At 37.5% G+C, this 16,196-nt stretch overlaps 1 protein-coding gene across 5 annotated transcripts in view; it reads left to right on the forward strand.

The window, feature by feature from the left end:
- Nucleotides 1-16,196, forward strand: part of kcnab2a (potassium voltage-gated channel subfamily A regulatory beta subunit 2a) — a 158,252-nt gene that overhangs the window by 120,812 nt on the left and 21,244 nt on the right. For all 5 annotated transcript variants that reach the window (XM_088338068.1, XM_088338069.1, XM_088338065.1 and 2 more), the window contains 7 exons: nt 2,480-2,524; nt 4,548-4,592; nt 4,694-4,737; nt 6,179-6,265; nt 9,817-9,902; nt 10,023-10,143; nt 13,763-13,857. In XM_088338068.1, the coding sequence (XP_088194194.1) occupies nt 2,480-2,524; nt 4,548-4,592; nt 4,694-4,737; nt 6,179-6,265; nt 9,817-9,902; nt 10,023-10,143; nt 13,763-13,857 (523 nt within the window). The remainder of the gene's footprint in view (nt 1-2,479; nt 2,525-4,547; nt 4,593-4,693; nt 4,738-6,178; nt 6,266-9,816; nt 9,903-10,022; nt 10,144-13,762; nt 13,858-16,196) is intronic.

The raw sequence follows: 16,196 nt of genomic DNA on the forward strand, positions 1-16,196 counted from the left end.
CTGCTCTTATCAGCAAACACATGAGGCGCCTCTTTTTTTATTATAATCTTTTTTTTTCCTCCATAGCTTCACATGCGTCATAATTGCATGATATTGTGTGCACAGCCAATTGCAGAGAAGAGTGATAAGATAAAAATTCATAGAGAATATGTATTTCCCCTTCTCAGCTTATCGGTGGGAAGTCATAAAAATTAAATCAAAATAATTTGAAGGAATACAAACCTAATTAACAGAGCGATGTGGAAGTATGTGTCGGTCTTGTTTGGCCCCAGAAAATAAATTGTTTCAGGGAAGCGCAAAGGTTTGCGCCGGGTTGGTGCCGGAGCATGAATAAACATGCAAGTACACACAAACAGACACAGTAAGGTATCACACTACAGTGTAGACCACTACAGTGTAGACCAGAGGTGGGTAGAGTAGAGCTTTCAGCCGCTCTGCCCCCCAGCTCTGGAACTCATTGCCGCCTGACCTCCGAAATTCTGCGACCCTGTCCACCTTCAAAGCCGGACTCAAAACTGACCTCTTCAGACTTGCCTATTCTTGACCATATGCCTCACACACTGCCCCTTTTAAGTATAATGTGTTTTATTGGCTGTTTATTACTTGCTTATTTTATTCTTGCTTTATTGTTGTTTGGTACTATGTGTACAGCGACTTCCTGAAAGGCGCTTCGAAATACAATCTATTACTATTAATATTATTTGACAAAATTGTACTCAAGTAAAATTACTTTTATTTCAAAATGATATTACTGAAGTAGAAATAAAATGTAGTCATGCCAAAACAATCATTTGAGTAAAAATAAAAAAGTACTTGGTGAAAAAAACCACTCAAGTACTAAGTAACTGTAGCAACGTCTTATTATGATTATTTTTAACAATTTTTCTGTCAGATCATCAAATCTCACAACAACAATGAATAACAATTATTTCATATAATTTTTAAAATAAATCAAGGTAAAGTACTTTAATAAACAATAAAATGATTATAGTATAAATCATATAAATACATTTAGCACCATTAGCACATTTAAAGCCCAAGTAGGCAGAAACAAATCTAGCCCAGGGGTCTGAGCCCCAAAATCTTGAAAGCCATTTTGGACCAAAAAAAACAAAATTGTTAGGATCACAAATATTGAAAAGCGTTATATAAGCCTCATAATGAACGAAACACAAGGACTCTGAGAAATGCACGTATTTACGTGGAAGGGATTAAAGTTACTTAGCAACGGCTTCAATGTAGCCTAATGTAGCGGAGTAAGAGTGTACTGTTTCTTCTTCACAAATCTACTCAAGTAAAAGTAAAAAAGTAAGTTATTTAAAAATACTCCCAGGAGTACCAAAAAGTCACTTTTAAAGAAGTTATCAAGGACAAATAATTTTAAAACATTGAAATTAGTTTTTAAATAATACATAAATAAATACATCTAGACATTTATACACATCAGATACAGTATTTAATGAACAAGGATGGAAGCGTAACAGACTTAAAGGGACTTTGTGTATTATTTAGCACCTCCTAGTGGTAAAAAAAAGAACACATTCATTACTAACAAACCAATATTCATTTGACTAATAATCAAATAAACATAAACTATAATTGCACTTTTTGATGATAATCAATAATAATCAATACAGCTATGTTTTTATTAACATCAGCTATCACCTTTTTCTTTTGACTTTTTTCTTTTGTATTTAATTTTTGTATTTTTTTTCCCTTTTCTCTCTCATTTTCTTTTCAATTTTTCTGTTTTCCAAAAAAGTAATGATAATAATAGGTGAATACATCTTGAATATCTGACATGAGGATGGAAAAGTAATAGACTTATTTTAAAGGGGCATTGTGTATGAATCAGCGCCTCCTAGCGGTGAAAAAAAACCTCATTGATAAATAACAAACTCATATTCATTTGAATAATAATCAAATATACATAAACTACAATTATCTTTTCCTTTTTTGAAAATAATCCTCTTTTTCTTTTGACTTTTCCTCTTTTTTTACTTCTTGTTTTTGTCTATTCTTTTATTCTTCTTTTTCCTTTTTGGTTTTTCTTTCTTTTTATTGCCTCTTGCTTTTTCCCTTTTTTCAAAAGTAATGATAACAGTAGATAGCTACATCTTGAAATACATACATAAGAATAGAAGAGTAACAACCTTATTTTAAAGGGACATTGTGTATTAATTAACACCTCCCAGTGGTGGAAAAACGTATTTTAGTAAAAAACTGAACTTATTTTGAATAATAAGCAAAATACATGAACTATTATACAAACGCACATTTATTTTAAATACTCTTTGGTCGAGACATTCGCGTTTATTCTACACAACATGAAGCTTGCTGTTTGGTCGCTTTGAGTCCTTTTATTCTTCTCTGTGATTTTTAGCACTCATTTTCCTTTGCACTATACACTACAGCTACATTATATGATACACGTTGTCCTGTAAGGGTGAAATAACCCCATGTTTACTGTTCTTGGCAGGGCTGAGGTGGTGCTGGGGAGCATCATCAAAAAGAAAGGCTGGAGGTAGGAAATGCATTTTCGTATTTTCTTTTTTTCACTTTTCTCATTTCCGTCTCACCTACCTACCTATCATCACGTCATCTAAGCTCACACATATTGTGTGATGTGCGACCTGGAAACATACGAAAAGATAAATGTGGCGTACCCGCACGGAGATATTGAAAAATAAAGAGACTCGAGCCGCTCTCTCCGACACGGTGTCCCATTTTTCGGCACCAACGTTGGCCTCTGTGGCACGGCAGCGTTTCCAATACAATAGAGGGAATCCGATTCCAACTACCCCCGATAAGCATTGGATTCAGTGTTATGCCCAAGGACACTTCAACATATAACACTGAGGAGCCGGGAATCGAAACTGCGATCTTTTGATCCCAGGATGAGCGCTTTACCTCCTGAGCTACTGCCGCCCAAAGGTCTTCCCCGGACTTCCCAGCACCAAAGCGAAGGCTATCATGATTAATAGTTACCAGGCCCCAAGAGGATACAATTGTTGCAAGAATACAAACAGCACCTGGCTATAATCTTTGGCTTCGTTAAGGCACTTTTGAGGATAAAATCATACACAGGCACATTCCAACTATAATAAAACAAGAATTTCCCTTACACATCTCTCTCCAGGCCAATAGATATATTTCCACCCGGTCTCGAACCAGCGTACATTATTTGAAATGTTCAAAAAATCAGGCACCTTTAAAAATACGCAGACACTCCCCTACTTTCAACCATTCGACTTACGAAAAACTGTAGATCCGCACATTTTTTTTCGGGATATCGAAAAATACTTGGACATTGCTGTAAGTTACGTTTTGTATTGTGCGCACCTTTTTCCGAGTACAGGACAGTACTGTAGTGCTTCTTTCCGCCACTACCGGTGTGTAGCGCTGCGAGAGGTCATACAGCATCCACCCCTGAAGAAGAAATCCGCTTCCTCTTCCTAGTTCGTGTGTAAACATACTATACTGTATCTCCAGTGCGCTAAGAACTCCGACATTTTTATTGTTTAATATCTCATACATTCAAAATAGTTGGTGTAATGTTTAAAGAAGAGGCAAGCAGTTTCTTTAAGAAAAAAAGTGGAATAAGAAAGTATGATGCGGTTGAGAAAATGATTGGATCGTTTTTTTCGGCCACTTTCTTCCACAGAAGACGAAGTCACCTAACTGTTGAAGCTCATCTTCTAAAATTAAGTTAAACTTAACTTCATCAATTTTACAGAACACATTATTTTATGAAATGTTTATTTTTTAGTACAAAACAATGCAGGTTACGTATACAAGCCTTAACCATACTTATATAAACATACAAAATATAGCGCTGAAACAACTTACGAACAAATTCAACAATTCAACTCTCCTTCATAAGTACGGCAGCGTCTGTAATACTTTTCAAATACATATAATACAAATAATTATTTGGCCGGTTCAAATTGTCCCTGTTTGCCCTGTGACTGGCTGGAAACCAGTTCAGGGTGTCCCTTGCCCACTGCCAGAAGATAGCTGGGATGGGCTCCAGTATCCCCGCGACCCTACTGAGTATAAGCGGTGCAGATACTGGACTGATGGATAGTTTACAAGGGGGTGGCATGGCAGATGAGTGGTTAGTATGTCTGCAGCACAGTTCTGAGGTCAGGGGATTGAATCCTTCTTTGCAGAGTTTGCATGTTCGCCCCATGCTTGTGTGGGTTTCCTCCAGGCACTCTAGTTTCCTCCCACATTCCAAGAACATGCAAGTCAGGTTCATTGGCTGGTCCAAATTGTCCCTAGGGGTGAATGAGCGAGTTGTCTGTCCCTGTGTGCCCTGCGATTGGCTGGCAACCAGTTGGATTTTGCTTTAAAAATGGCCTGGATCGATGCTTTTGAATTGTAAATCTACAACCTTTCATTCTGGGCATGCCCCCAGACCCATCCGAGACTGTCCCTCCGCCAGGGTCTCACAACATCTTTGGGAGACACTGCACGGGGTAGAAAGGCGATGACTCTTGGCCGCCTTTACTGCTCTGAGATGCCTTTTCATTGTCCTTTTGCAGACGTTCCAGCCTGGTGATCACAACAAAGATCTTCTGGGGAGGAAAGTGAGTTGAGATCGCATTTTGAATCCGTCATGGCTGCTCCCAACAGTGGGGGATCGCCACTCTGGAAACATACGTTTGTTGTTTTTCCCGTCTCTGTGCAGAGCCGAGACTGAGCGAGGTTTATCTCGGAAACATATCATCGAAGGTGAGTGCTGGCTTAAATAAAAGTTGTTTTTCTCAGTGTGACCCGCGTCTCAGTTGGTCTGGCTTCAGGAAACCCCATCCCACCCAAATTACATGCCACCAAATACAATGGTCAGATAGAAGAATATATTCCGGTTTTTTTTTTTTTTGTTTTTTTAACAAAATGAAAAGAAAAAAAAATTACTCCAAAAAATAATTTTCAAGGGACAGTGTTTTATTTAGCGACGACCAGTGGTAAAAAAAAAAAAAAAAAAAAAAAACGTCCTGCACTAATAAAACAACCAACAACTATTGATTTAAAAAATAAAACAAAATACATATAAACACCCATTTTGTTTTAAATCATCATAGGTTGGGGTTTTTTTCCCCAATTTTTTTCTTTTATTCCTTTTTTTAATTTATTTTTTATATTTTTTTCCTTTTTTATGTCGTTTCCTTTTTATTTATTTTCTTTTTGTATTTTTATTAACTCCCTTTTTTCCTTTTTTCTGTCCATTATTTGTTTCCCTTTCCATTTTGTCCAGTTTACATTTTTATTTCCTTTTTATTTATTTTCTTTTTATATTTTTTTGTAAACTATTTTTTGTATTTCCATTCCTTTTTTCCTTTCTTTTTTATCTAGTTTCCTTTTTTATTTCCTTTCCTTTTTATTTTTTAATTTTTTATTTATATTATTTTATATTTTTAATTACCTTTTTTATTATTTCCATTCCTTTTTTTCCCTTTCCTTTTTATTCAGCTTCCTTTTTTATTTTATTTTTATTTCTTTTCTTTCTATATTTTTATTAACTACATTTTTCTCTTTGTGTTTCCTTTTTCCTTTCCTTTTTATGTAATTTCCTTTTTTATTTCCTTTCCTTTTTCGTTTATTTTCTTTTTATATTTTTATCAATTACCTTTCTTATTTCCATTCTTTTTTCCTTACCTTTTTATCTAGTGTCCTTTTTTAATTTTATTTCCTTTTTTCTCAGTTGATTTTTCCTTTCTTTATGATGTCTTCTTTTCTTTATTATTTTATTTCATTTCACTTTATATTTTATTTCCTTTTTTTCACTTTTTACTTCCTTTTTTGTATTTACATTGCTTCTTCCTTTCCTTTAATTTGTTTATTCCTTTGTTTAATTTATTTTTTCATTCATGTTTTTCCTTCCTTTGTTTCCTTAAATGTTTTCCTTTCTTTCTTCATTACTTCCTTTCTTTTGTTATTTCTATTGTATTATCTTCTTTCTTTTATTTATTTTTTTCCCGTTTTCTTCATTTGTTCTTCTTATTATTATTCTCCTAATTTTTATTTTTTTTTATCGTCTTTCTTTGCAAAAGGCTGGCCAAAAAAACAAGGCAGAAAAATTTTGCTTTTTAAACGCTTTACCTCTCCCGTGAATTGTTCTTTTCCTTTTTAACACGCCATTGTGTGAAATTGTGTTCTCGCTCTTATTTTGAAGGTTTAAAAGCATCCCTCGAGAGACTGCAGCTAGACTACGTCGATGTCGTGTTTGCAAACAGACCGGACCCCAACACGCCGATGGAAGGTAACTCCAGTTTCAATTATCAATTTGTATCCTTTCTTTGAAACGACAGCGAGCAAAATGTTTGTTTGTGTTTGTTAAATGGCCAGAGGGTGATGTGAACGGGGGTGGGGGGTGTTGATCTGCTGGTCGCTCTCCCTCCATCTGCTCCTGTCAAGAGTTTGTTCAGTTGGGGGTCGTCCGTCTGCCTCCATTTGGGCGCATTTTCAGTCTTTTTCCGGTCTTTCCAGATGACGGACTGAAACCATAGCTCAAGTTCAATTAAATAAGATAAATGGCGCTAGGGAGAGTTATTTGTCTTTGTGAACTACAAAAGAGAAAATAAATGGTTCATAACAAAAACCATAAACTTCTAAAAAAATAATGTTGGATAACATTTACTGTCCAAAGAATTATTATATTATTTTAATACAGCAACTATTTTTTAATTAAATATTTTATTTCCATTCCTTTCTCCTTTCTTTTTTATCTCGTTTCCTTTTTTATTTACTTTTTATTCCTTTTCTTTTTGTATTTTTTATGAACTACCTTTTTGTTTGCATTCCTTTTTTCCTTGCTGTGGAATGCTCTTCCCACTGAGATTTGATCTGCAACCTCAGTGGAAATGTTTAAATCTAAGCTTAAAACACACTTTTACTCTATAGCATATAAATAATCTATATTTTATGTTGATAATATGTGTATTATTTGCCTTCATGTAGGTTTTAGATGAGGGGATGGTGTCATAATAGTCTGTAATAATAGTTTGCAATAGTCTTTGATTTGTGCAGCCCTTTGAGACTCTTTGTGATTAAGGGCTATACAATTAAACATGACTTGACAAACTCCCCGGGGCTTTGTAACTTGCACTCGCTGCTTCCCAATGCCAAACAGTCACAGAGCCAGTTCTTTTCTTGAATTTCTAAAACCAGTCACGTCTCCTTGTCGCCTATCCACAAAAACAAGTCCCTCCATCTCATCATGAATAGTGGTTCGTAATCTTGAAAGAACCCTCACGCTCCTTGTCGATTTTATAGCCTTGATGACATGTCTCACGTTTCAACGACGTACAAATAGAAGATGTTGACGGATCGGACTTGCTTAGCTAGGTCAGACCAGGCTCTATACGGGTGCTTGAAATATTTGAAAATGTTTGAATTTTAATATCGTGTTCTCGAGGTCAGTGAAATGCTTGACTTCTGGGTGAAGTGCTTGAAAATGCTTGGAATTGTTGCTATTGCCTTCTTGGCAGTTTGACGATAGACCAAGCAATGAATAAAAAAAATTAAAAAAGTGTGTGAAAATGACGCTGACACACCTGCTTTGGTGGCTTGTCATTATGGCGTTGTCCTGTGAAGCGCCACCGCCCCCTACTGGTCCCACCCAAGAGGACATCTCTAGTTAGAAAAACGGCTCTTTTGGCTCGGCTCATTGAGAAAAGATCCAAACGGAAGAAAAAGAGATCCTCAGATTATGTTTGGTCTTTTAATGAGATTAGAAATAATAATAATAAAACATTATGAATTATTTAGTTATTAATCATGTCATATGTTTTGCAGGTGATCCCTAAAAACACATGAAATATAAATTAAGATATTCACAGATCTACAGAAAACGAGGAAAATACAAAACAATTTTAGCTTCTTACACACTGAACACATTTAATGTCGAACAACAACACAAAATCCCTGGAAATGCAAATCGATAAGATAACAAAAAAATCTTAACTCTACAGTGCTATAAATAAATGATAAAATGCAAAAAAAAAAGTTTTACAATTCTATTTTAACCAATTTAGACACAGATCATCTTAAAGACACGCAAAAAAATAATTAAAATAAGTAAAACAAAAGGCAAAAAATCAGCAGTCTCATAAGATGGAAATATTGAATGCACTCTGCCTCGGAACGATCAAAATCATTAAAATTAGTCCAAATCTGGCTCATTTTTCAGCTTTTTATAAATACAGTACTTTTGTATTCGTCTTTCGTGTTCAACTTTTCTATTAACATATGAAGCCCTTTGTTTGTAAACAAGTGTGACCTAGCCAAGCTGCATTGTTGAAGCAGCAAGGGGACAGCTTTTGATTTAACTCCATGTTTGCTGGTTCTTGGGAATAAGCATTTTTTTCTGTACAAGGGAATCTCCTCAAATTGACCAACATAATAGCGGGAACTTTCTTTTTGTGTTAGTAACTTCCAGACTTTCAGCGCTCGAAATCTTCAATACTCTACGGCAAGGGTGTCAAAGTCATTTGAACTCGGGGGCCACACGATAGAACAAACATTCTGTCAGGGGCCGGACTAGTAGATTCAAGAGAAAGAAAAAGAGGGATAAAGAAATGAGAGAGGGGGGGAGGGGAAAAGAGGAGAGGGCGGGACAAAGAAAGGGAGAGAGGGAGAGAGCGTGAGAAACAAAAGAGATAAAAACAGAAGTCGTGAGAGAGGGGGAAAGAAAGGAAGAGGAAGAAACAAATCCAAAGAGAAATAGAAAGACAGAAGGAAAGAAAAGAGAAAATAAAGTGTGAAGGGTAGTAAGAGAGAAAGAGAAAAGAGAGAAAAGGAAAAAAGGAAGTTAAGCCACACGATAGAACAAACATTCTGTCGGGGGCCGGACGAGTAGATTAAAGAGGAAGAAAAAGAGAGATAAAGAAATAAGAGAAAGAGGGAGGGAAAAGGAGAGAGGGCGGGACAAAGAAAGAAAAAGAGAGAGGGAGGGAGGGAGCGTGAGAAACATAAGATAAAAAGTCATGAGAGAGGGGGAAAAGAAAGTGAGAGGAAGAAATAAATCAAAAGAGAAATAGAAAGACGGAAGGAAAGAAAAGAGAAAAGAAAACGCGAAGGGTAGTAAGAGAGAAAGAGAAAAGTGAGAAAAGGAAAAAAGGAAGTTAGAGCAAATGAAGTTAAAAAGACACAGAGAGAGAGAAAGAGACAAAGAGCAACAAAGGAAGAGAAAAAGAGAGACACACAGAGTGAAAGAGACAAGAGTGGGAGAAAAGGGTGGAAAAGAAAGAGAGAGAGAAAGAGAGAGAGAACGAGAGAGAGAGATAGAGATACAAGTATAGTATATTTGTGAGAGAAACCTGGCTTTGGCAAAATCAAGTTGACATATTTCCACCTGCAGCTTGTTTGTCTCTTGCGCTTCTCTGGGTGTTGTCTCGCGGGCCGGATTCAATCCTTTAGCGGGCCTGATCTGGCCCGCGGGCCGCCAGTTTGACACCTGTGCTCTGCGGCGTTTCACCTCCCCTCTTTCCCCTATCATTATTTCTCTGTGTTAAAAAATTGTGTGTCCTATTTCAACCGGCCTGGTTCATTGAATCCATATTCTTGGGATTAGTAATTCATATCAGAATTCAAAGTAATAACGTAATTATTCTTTGTATCAGTGTAAGATATTCTAGCATCCTTCAGAGAAAAAAAGATTTATGGTGGAGCACAAGCATCACCTAGAGGCAAATTTGTTCACTTATTGCAGTAAGGAATAATTAGTTTCAATCCTAATGATTTTCAAAATTATAGCTAAAAAATCCCGTATGAGTTTGCAGCATCACGACAATTTCCTTTGTCTGTTTACAGAAACGGTTCGGGCGATGACCCACGTGATCAACCAAGGCATGGCCATGTACTGGGGGACGTCCCGCTGGAGTCCAATGGAGATCATGGTGTGCTTCCCGGCCTCGAGTTGCTCAAACATGGAAAACGTGTAAACTCGGTGACGCCTTCCGTACCTTTGACATCATGCTTCATCTTGTTTGTTTTTGTGCCTTTTTCCACCCATAAAGGAAGCTTATTCCGTGGCACGGCAGTTCAATCAGATCCCTCCCATTTGCGAGCAGGCCGAGTATCATATGTTTCAGAGAGAGAAGGTGGAGGTGCAGCTACCTGAACTCTTCCATAAAATCGGTAAGGCAATGTTTTTTATTTATTACCTTAAAGTTGGGCTGCAACTGGCGACTATTTTAAATAGTCGACTAGTCACAGACTATTGAGAGGATTAGTTAACTAATCCTGTTTACGGCCATACCACCCTGAGAACGCCTGGTCTCGGGAAGCTAAGCAGGGTCGGGCATCGGATTGGAGACCGTCTGGGAATACCACGCTCTGCTGCAACAGCACTGACTGTACCTCCCTGGTACTGTCGGTGGAAATGAATTTCCCTAAGGGGATAAAATAAATGAAATTATTATTATTATAATCAGATAACTATTAGGTTTTTTTTCTTATTTTAGCATCAAGTTGATTTAATTATGTGGCAAATACTAAAAATGCAAGGAAAATGGGTACAATAAAATCGACATCTTTTATTGAACATAGTGCAAATTTGTACATTAATTTATTAAAAATGCACTATCCAAAGCCAATTAAGTACTGTGCTTGGTCAGTAGACAAATCCATAGATAAACTTTTTTCCATTTTTAAAGGACAGGTATGTAAATAATTCATTAAAATCAAGTATACATTTGTATGCCTGTAATCCAAGAACAGGCTTATTAGCATCAGCAGTATGGTAAATAAAAACTAATCGATGTGCATTTTTTGAAGCACCGTATTTTCCGCACTACAAGGAGCACCAGGTTATAGGTCACACCCCCAAAAGTCTTTTCCGATAGTTTTTTTTTTCATATATATACGGCGCACCAGATCATAAGGCGCATGGAATACAAACTATAGTAAGTCTTCCACAAACAAGAAAAATAGTCGAATCAAATTTGGGTTTGATTGATTAGTCAGAATATATCTCTGATCACAATTGTGTAACATTGGATGCAATGGTAATCAAACCCGAATCTCAGCGGGTAGCACGCTGCATACTACCCACTATGCCACTAGGGATACAGATGACACAATAAAAGGGCTTTAGGTTTTGTCTTAACGTTACACTAGTCACAGAACCAAATCGTTAATGTTATTACAGACGCTGCCCTACTTACGAACGAGAATCGTTTGTTAGTTAAATTTCTTCGTGAGTTGCTTCAGTGCTATATTTTGTATGGAATGTATTTTAAAGGTTTATATAAGTATATTTAAGGCTTGTATAAGTAACGTGTATTGTTTTGCACTAAAAATTAAACATTTCCTAAAATAATATGCTCTATAAAGATGAATAGTTAAGTTAACCTTACTTTTGGAAGATGAGCTTCAAGAGGTTTTCTTTCATGGTAAAAAGTGGACAAAAAAAGTGATCCATCCATTTTCTTAACCACATCAACCTTCCTTATTCAACTTTCATTTCAAAAGAAACAGCTCGCCTCTTCTTTACACTTTACACCGACCATATTGAATGGATGCTTGAGATATTGAACAATAAAAATTGCAAAATCCTTAGTGCGCTGGAGATACAGTGTATTATGTTTACACAAGAACTAGGAAAAGGAAGTGGATTTCTTCTTCAGGGTGTATCCCGGGTGACCTCTCACAGCGCCACACGCCGGTAGTGGTGGAAAGAAGCACTACAGCAAGCGTGGCGAACAAGTTTGACACAAAGAGCCGACATTTTTAACCGTGAGAGTCAAAGAGCCACACCACGCACTGACCTGCCATGACATACAAACACACACAATTAATAACATATTATTTCCCATAACACACTCCTCTCCTTACAATACAACAAGTATTGTTCTTGTGTTGATTTCAAGAAAAGTGTCCACCCTCAATACACACAAAAAAAACTAAAGATGAAACAAGGCAAAGAGCCACAGTTTATAGAAAATATGATGAGGCAAAGAGCCGCATTCTTATTGGCCAAGAGCCGCATGCGGCTCTAGAGCCACGTGTTCGCCACCCCGCTTTTCGTAAGTCAAATGGAGCGTCTGTATTGGTCTGGGCTCACCAGATTCTAAACAAAAGTAATGTATTTGTTCTGAACTGAACGACAAGAAAGTTATTGTGGGAAGTAATTGAATGAACGCATGGCCGCTCATATCCAAAATGTTTTGAATTACGATGCTTAGATTGAGCTGGGACAAAGTGAAATGCTTTACCCCTTTTTAATCACTTTCTTTTTTTCTCTTTTCTCAAACACATCTGGTACCAAGACTAAAAATAGTGTTGAAATGAAATAAGAACTAATGCCTTTTTGTGTAGTGGCTGTATCTCTTGTGGTCTAGTAAATAGGATACGGCACTCTACCCGCTGCAATCAAATGTTATGCAATTGTGAAGAACCATCCATGTCTTTGACAGCCTGGTGGTTAGGATGTGTAATCGCTATCCATTTGTCTGCATATAAGATGAATGGGTACGGCTCCTAGTCTTTTATTCGCCATATCAAAACTAAAATGCTCCCAAAATTTGTAAGATTTGGTACGCGTACTTAATATCAACACCATCATTTTCTGGATTATACCACTCGAGAGAGAGCCAATACTGCTCATCAACAGCTCAGCAGAGATAGCAATCATGTAAGATGTCTCACTCTGTTGGAAAAATGTGTCTGGCGACAATAGTCAACAATGGATTTCATTGTCGACTATTTTCATTAGAGCTGCACGATTAATCGAAACCTAACCGACGTTGCGATGTGACATAGTGCGATTGTGTAATCGAATGACACCTCGGTTTTTTTCAAGGATTTATTGACAGCAACCCTAACAAAACTCCCTAGAAGAGGGTGCTGCTTACTTAAGTTTAACCCCTTAAAATCCTGTAAAATTCACATGAAATCTCAATCCAGGACGTACCCAAAGTAAATTGAATGTTGTTGTTGAACTGTTTGGAAGATCTGGACCATTTTGGTCTCTTTTGAAAGGAAACACTCTAAAGTTTCGTCCCCAATCGAAATAATCACTGCAAGTGCTACTAAAATTGAATAATCTAGGTTGGAACATACATAAATAGAAGGTTTTTATTCTTGTCTTAATTTATGTTTGCAATCACATGCCTGCAGATGAGTGTAGCTCGGGCATCTTAGCTGGAAAACAGCTCGGACAATAGCATGAATCCTTACCTGGTCCCAGGTCAAAGTTGATCACCATGTGATGAAACTATACATTAGTATTTCATACATTTTCTATAAGGGTATGTCTAGGCATGAATGGTGACTTTGTACAGACAGCTTCTCAACAGTCTAATGGCCCTGTCACTAATATTTACCCTTGAATGCATAAGTGGGATACTAAAAAGGCCCCATGGTTTGTTATTCTTCGAAATATTTACAAATAAAAAGCCATTGTCATATTCCAGGTATTTCTCAAAACGTGTTAATGGCATGATGTGTATTCTTCCCCACTAATTACCGACTCCACTCATATACGAATCTATGTACTGGTAGGTCATGCATCCAAAGGTGAATTACTTACAAAATTAACAAAACTAGCACAGTAAATGCACCTTTCTTTTAAAATTAAAAAAAGCTCTTCGAAATTGCAAAACCAGTCTGAGATCTCGTGCCATTTTTTTTTTTTATTTTTTTTTTCGCAAAATCGTGCAGCCCTAATTACAATCATCAACAATGTCAATTAATTGTTGCAGCCCTACCTGGATTTTGTATCTGGACGCGATGATAACCGTTTTCTGTATCGCAGGTGTGGGGGCCATGACGTGGTCGCCACTGGCCTGCGGGATCATCTCAGGAAAATACGACGGAAGGGTACCCTCGTACTCTCGGGCTTCTCTGAAGGTAGCCACGCCCACTTGCGGACTTTTGTCCTGTTGGTGTTCTCCTCCCCGGCTCGGTCCTTGCTTCTCGCAGTGTTGTTTTTTGTGGTCACATGCGTCCAGTGCGGTGTTGTGTGTTTTGTAAAACGCTCTCTCACTCATTTTGCACTTTGATGTCGTGCAGTTTCACTTCCCTTGTGGAATGCTTGTTGTCATGTTTGGATCGGGGGATATTTGTGGTGCCGTTGTTTGTATTTATCTACTTGTCTGTGATTGTGTTTGTCTTCTTGTGGTGCATTCTCGAACTGTTGTTTTATTTGCCTTCAGGGATTTAGAGAGAGGTTGCATTGCGAGATTTTTTTGACCCCATTGACAGAAACATGTATTTGCTTTGGTTTTTTTTGGTATATTTATAACATATTCATTAAAAAAAACTACAACAATCGAAATAACAATTACAGAGTTATAATTCCTAAAATAACAAATATATTTACTTAGATTTGATATTCATATCTTAATCAATAATTATTATAGTAAATGTAACAATAACCATAGAGCAGGTAATAGCCCAACAGAGGAAAAAAAGATAATGACTAGATGGACAAAATACTGCTCCAAACTTTAAAACCACCTGACACAGGAAGACCCCAATGTCTGTACAAACACCAGCCCAGGGAAAAGGGACAACTTCTCTATCCTCTGAGAAGAATTAGGCAGCATTTAATTCACTAAATAACGGAAAGTCTCCAGGAAATGACATCCCGTCAGAACTTATAGGAGTTGGTGCAGAACTAACTACAGATATATTGATACAGATTTGCAAACATATCTGGCAGAGAGGACTGTGGTCGTCTTCATCGACAAATTTGCTAGTAATTATGGAAAGAAGGAAAACCTCCAACTATTCTCCAACTACTGAACCTCCAGTCATCAGCTATGCAAGTAAAGTTGTGCTAAAGGTCTTACAGAAGCGACTGAAACCACTGGCTGAAAACATCCTTGCTGAAGAACAGGCGGTTTTAAGGGAAGGGATTTAACACCACAAAACAGATTTTGAATCTGGGCATCCAATGCAAGAAATTTAAACAACACCAGACAAACTTCTATCACGTGTGTGTAGATTATAAGAAGGCATTTGGCAGAGCATTGCAAACAGCCCCGTGGGCCACCATGCGTAGATACAATATGGGCCAGAAACTAGTTTAGACCATTGAACAACTGTGCTCCAACAGTGTGGTGCTTATCAATGGTACCATTGCAGAGTAGTTTCAAACCACAGTCTGTGTGAGACAAGGCTGCATTCTCTCTCCAACTTTATTTAACATCTTCCTGGAGAAGCTCATGACTGAAGCCCTAGACCAACATGTAGGTAGTCAGCAATGGAAACATAAAGTCACCAACCTTCATTTGACTATGATATTGCTGAATTGGCAGGAGAAAAATAACTCTGAGATCTGCTCAATCGCCTGGGCAAAGCATCAACCCAGTATGGGATGGTAATCAGCACAGAAAAACAAAAGTTATGACCACATCACCCAAGTTATCATCACAAACATCACCCTTAACCACCATGAGTTTGAAACTGTCACTAGGAGCTGTCACATAAGAAAAGAGGTCAGAACACAAAATCCTGGACTGAATAGCTCAAATCACAGCCACACTCTCCAGACTTACACCAATCTGGAGAGAAAATGAACATTGCAAAGAATCGGGCTAATGTTAGCCCTAGTTACTTTCATCTTCCTCTATCCAAGCAAGACATGGACTCTCACAGCAAAGCTGAATAAGACATTCCAGACCATGGAGATGCAATGCTACAGGAAACTTCTAGTCTTCAACTAAAAAGCCCAAATGACAAATAAAACCGTGCAAACACAATCAAAGGGCACAGACCGTTCTTGTTATTTAATAGAGCTGAAGCTATTTCACTTGTATGTAACAAATACAGTACACATCTAACTAGCGGCACTAATTAGCTGCTAATGCTAGCAGCCCTGTCAGAGACATTAGTCTCTAAAACTAGCGGCACTCACCACTACAGTTAGTGGTCGTGTCAGTGATGCTAGTCATTATGCTAGTTGGGCTGGCCTGTATTTTTAGTGACTGCCTCAGCATTGTTAGCCACTAATGCGACAAAAACCTAAAAGTTGTGGCTATGCCGAGTTAACGAACACACGCGCTGAATCCAGGCCACCAACTGCCAGGGTCTTTTGAACCGACTAAGGACGTCGTAGTCCTCCTTGAGCTACTATCGTTATATCGGGGATGGAATTTAACCACTTTTAAGTTGAGGTTAAAATAATGGGAATCTACTTTGGTCTTAAAGTCGAGGGTTTAGGGTTACATTTCAGTATCAGGTTA

Source organism: Urocampus carinirostris, chromosome 6 (assembly GCF_059441175.1).
Source record: "Urocampus carinirostris isolate Australia breed hairy pipefish chromosome 6, RoL_Ucar_1.0, whole genome shotgun sequence".
In the NCBI taxonomy this organism is placed as follows: domain Eukaryota; kingdom Metazoa; phylum Chordata; class Actinopteri; order Syngnathiformes; family Syngnathidae; genus Urocampus; species Urocampus carinirostris.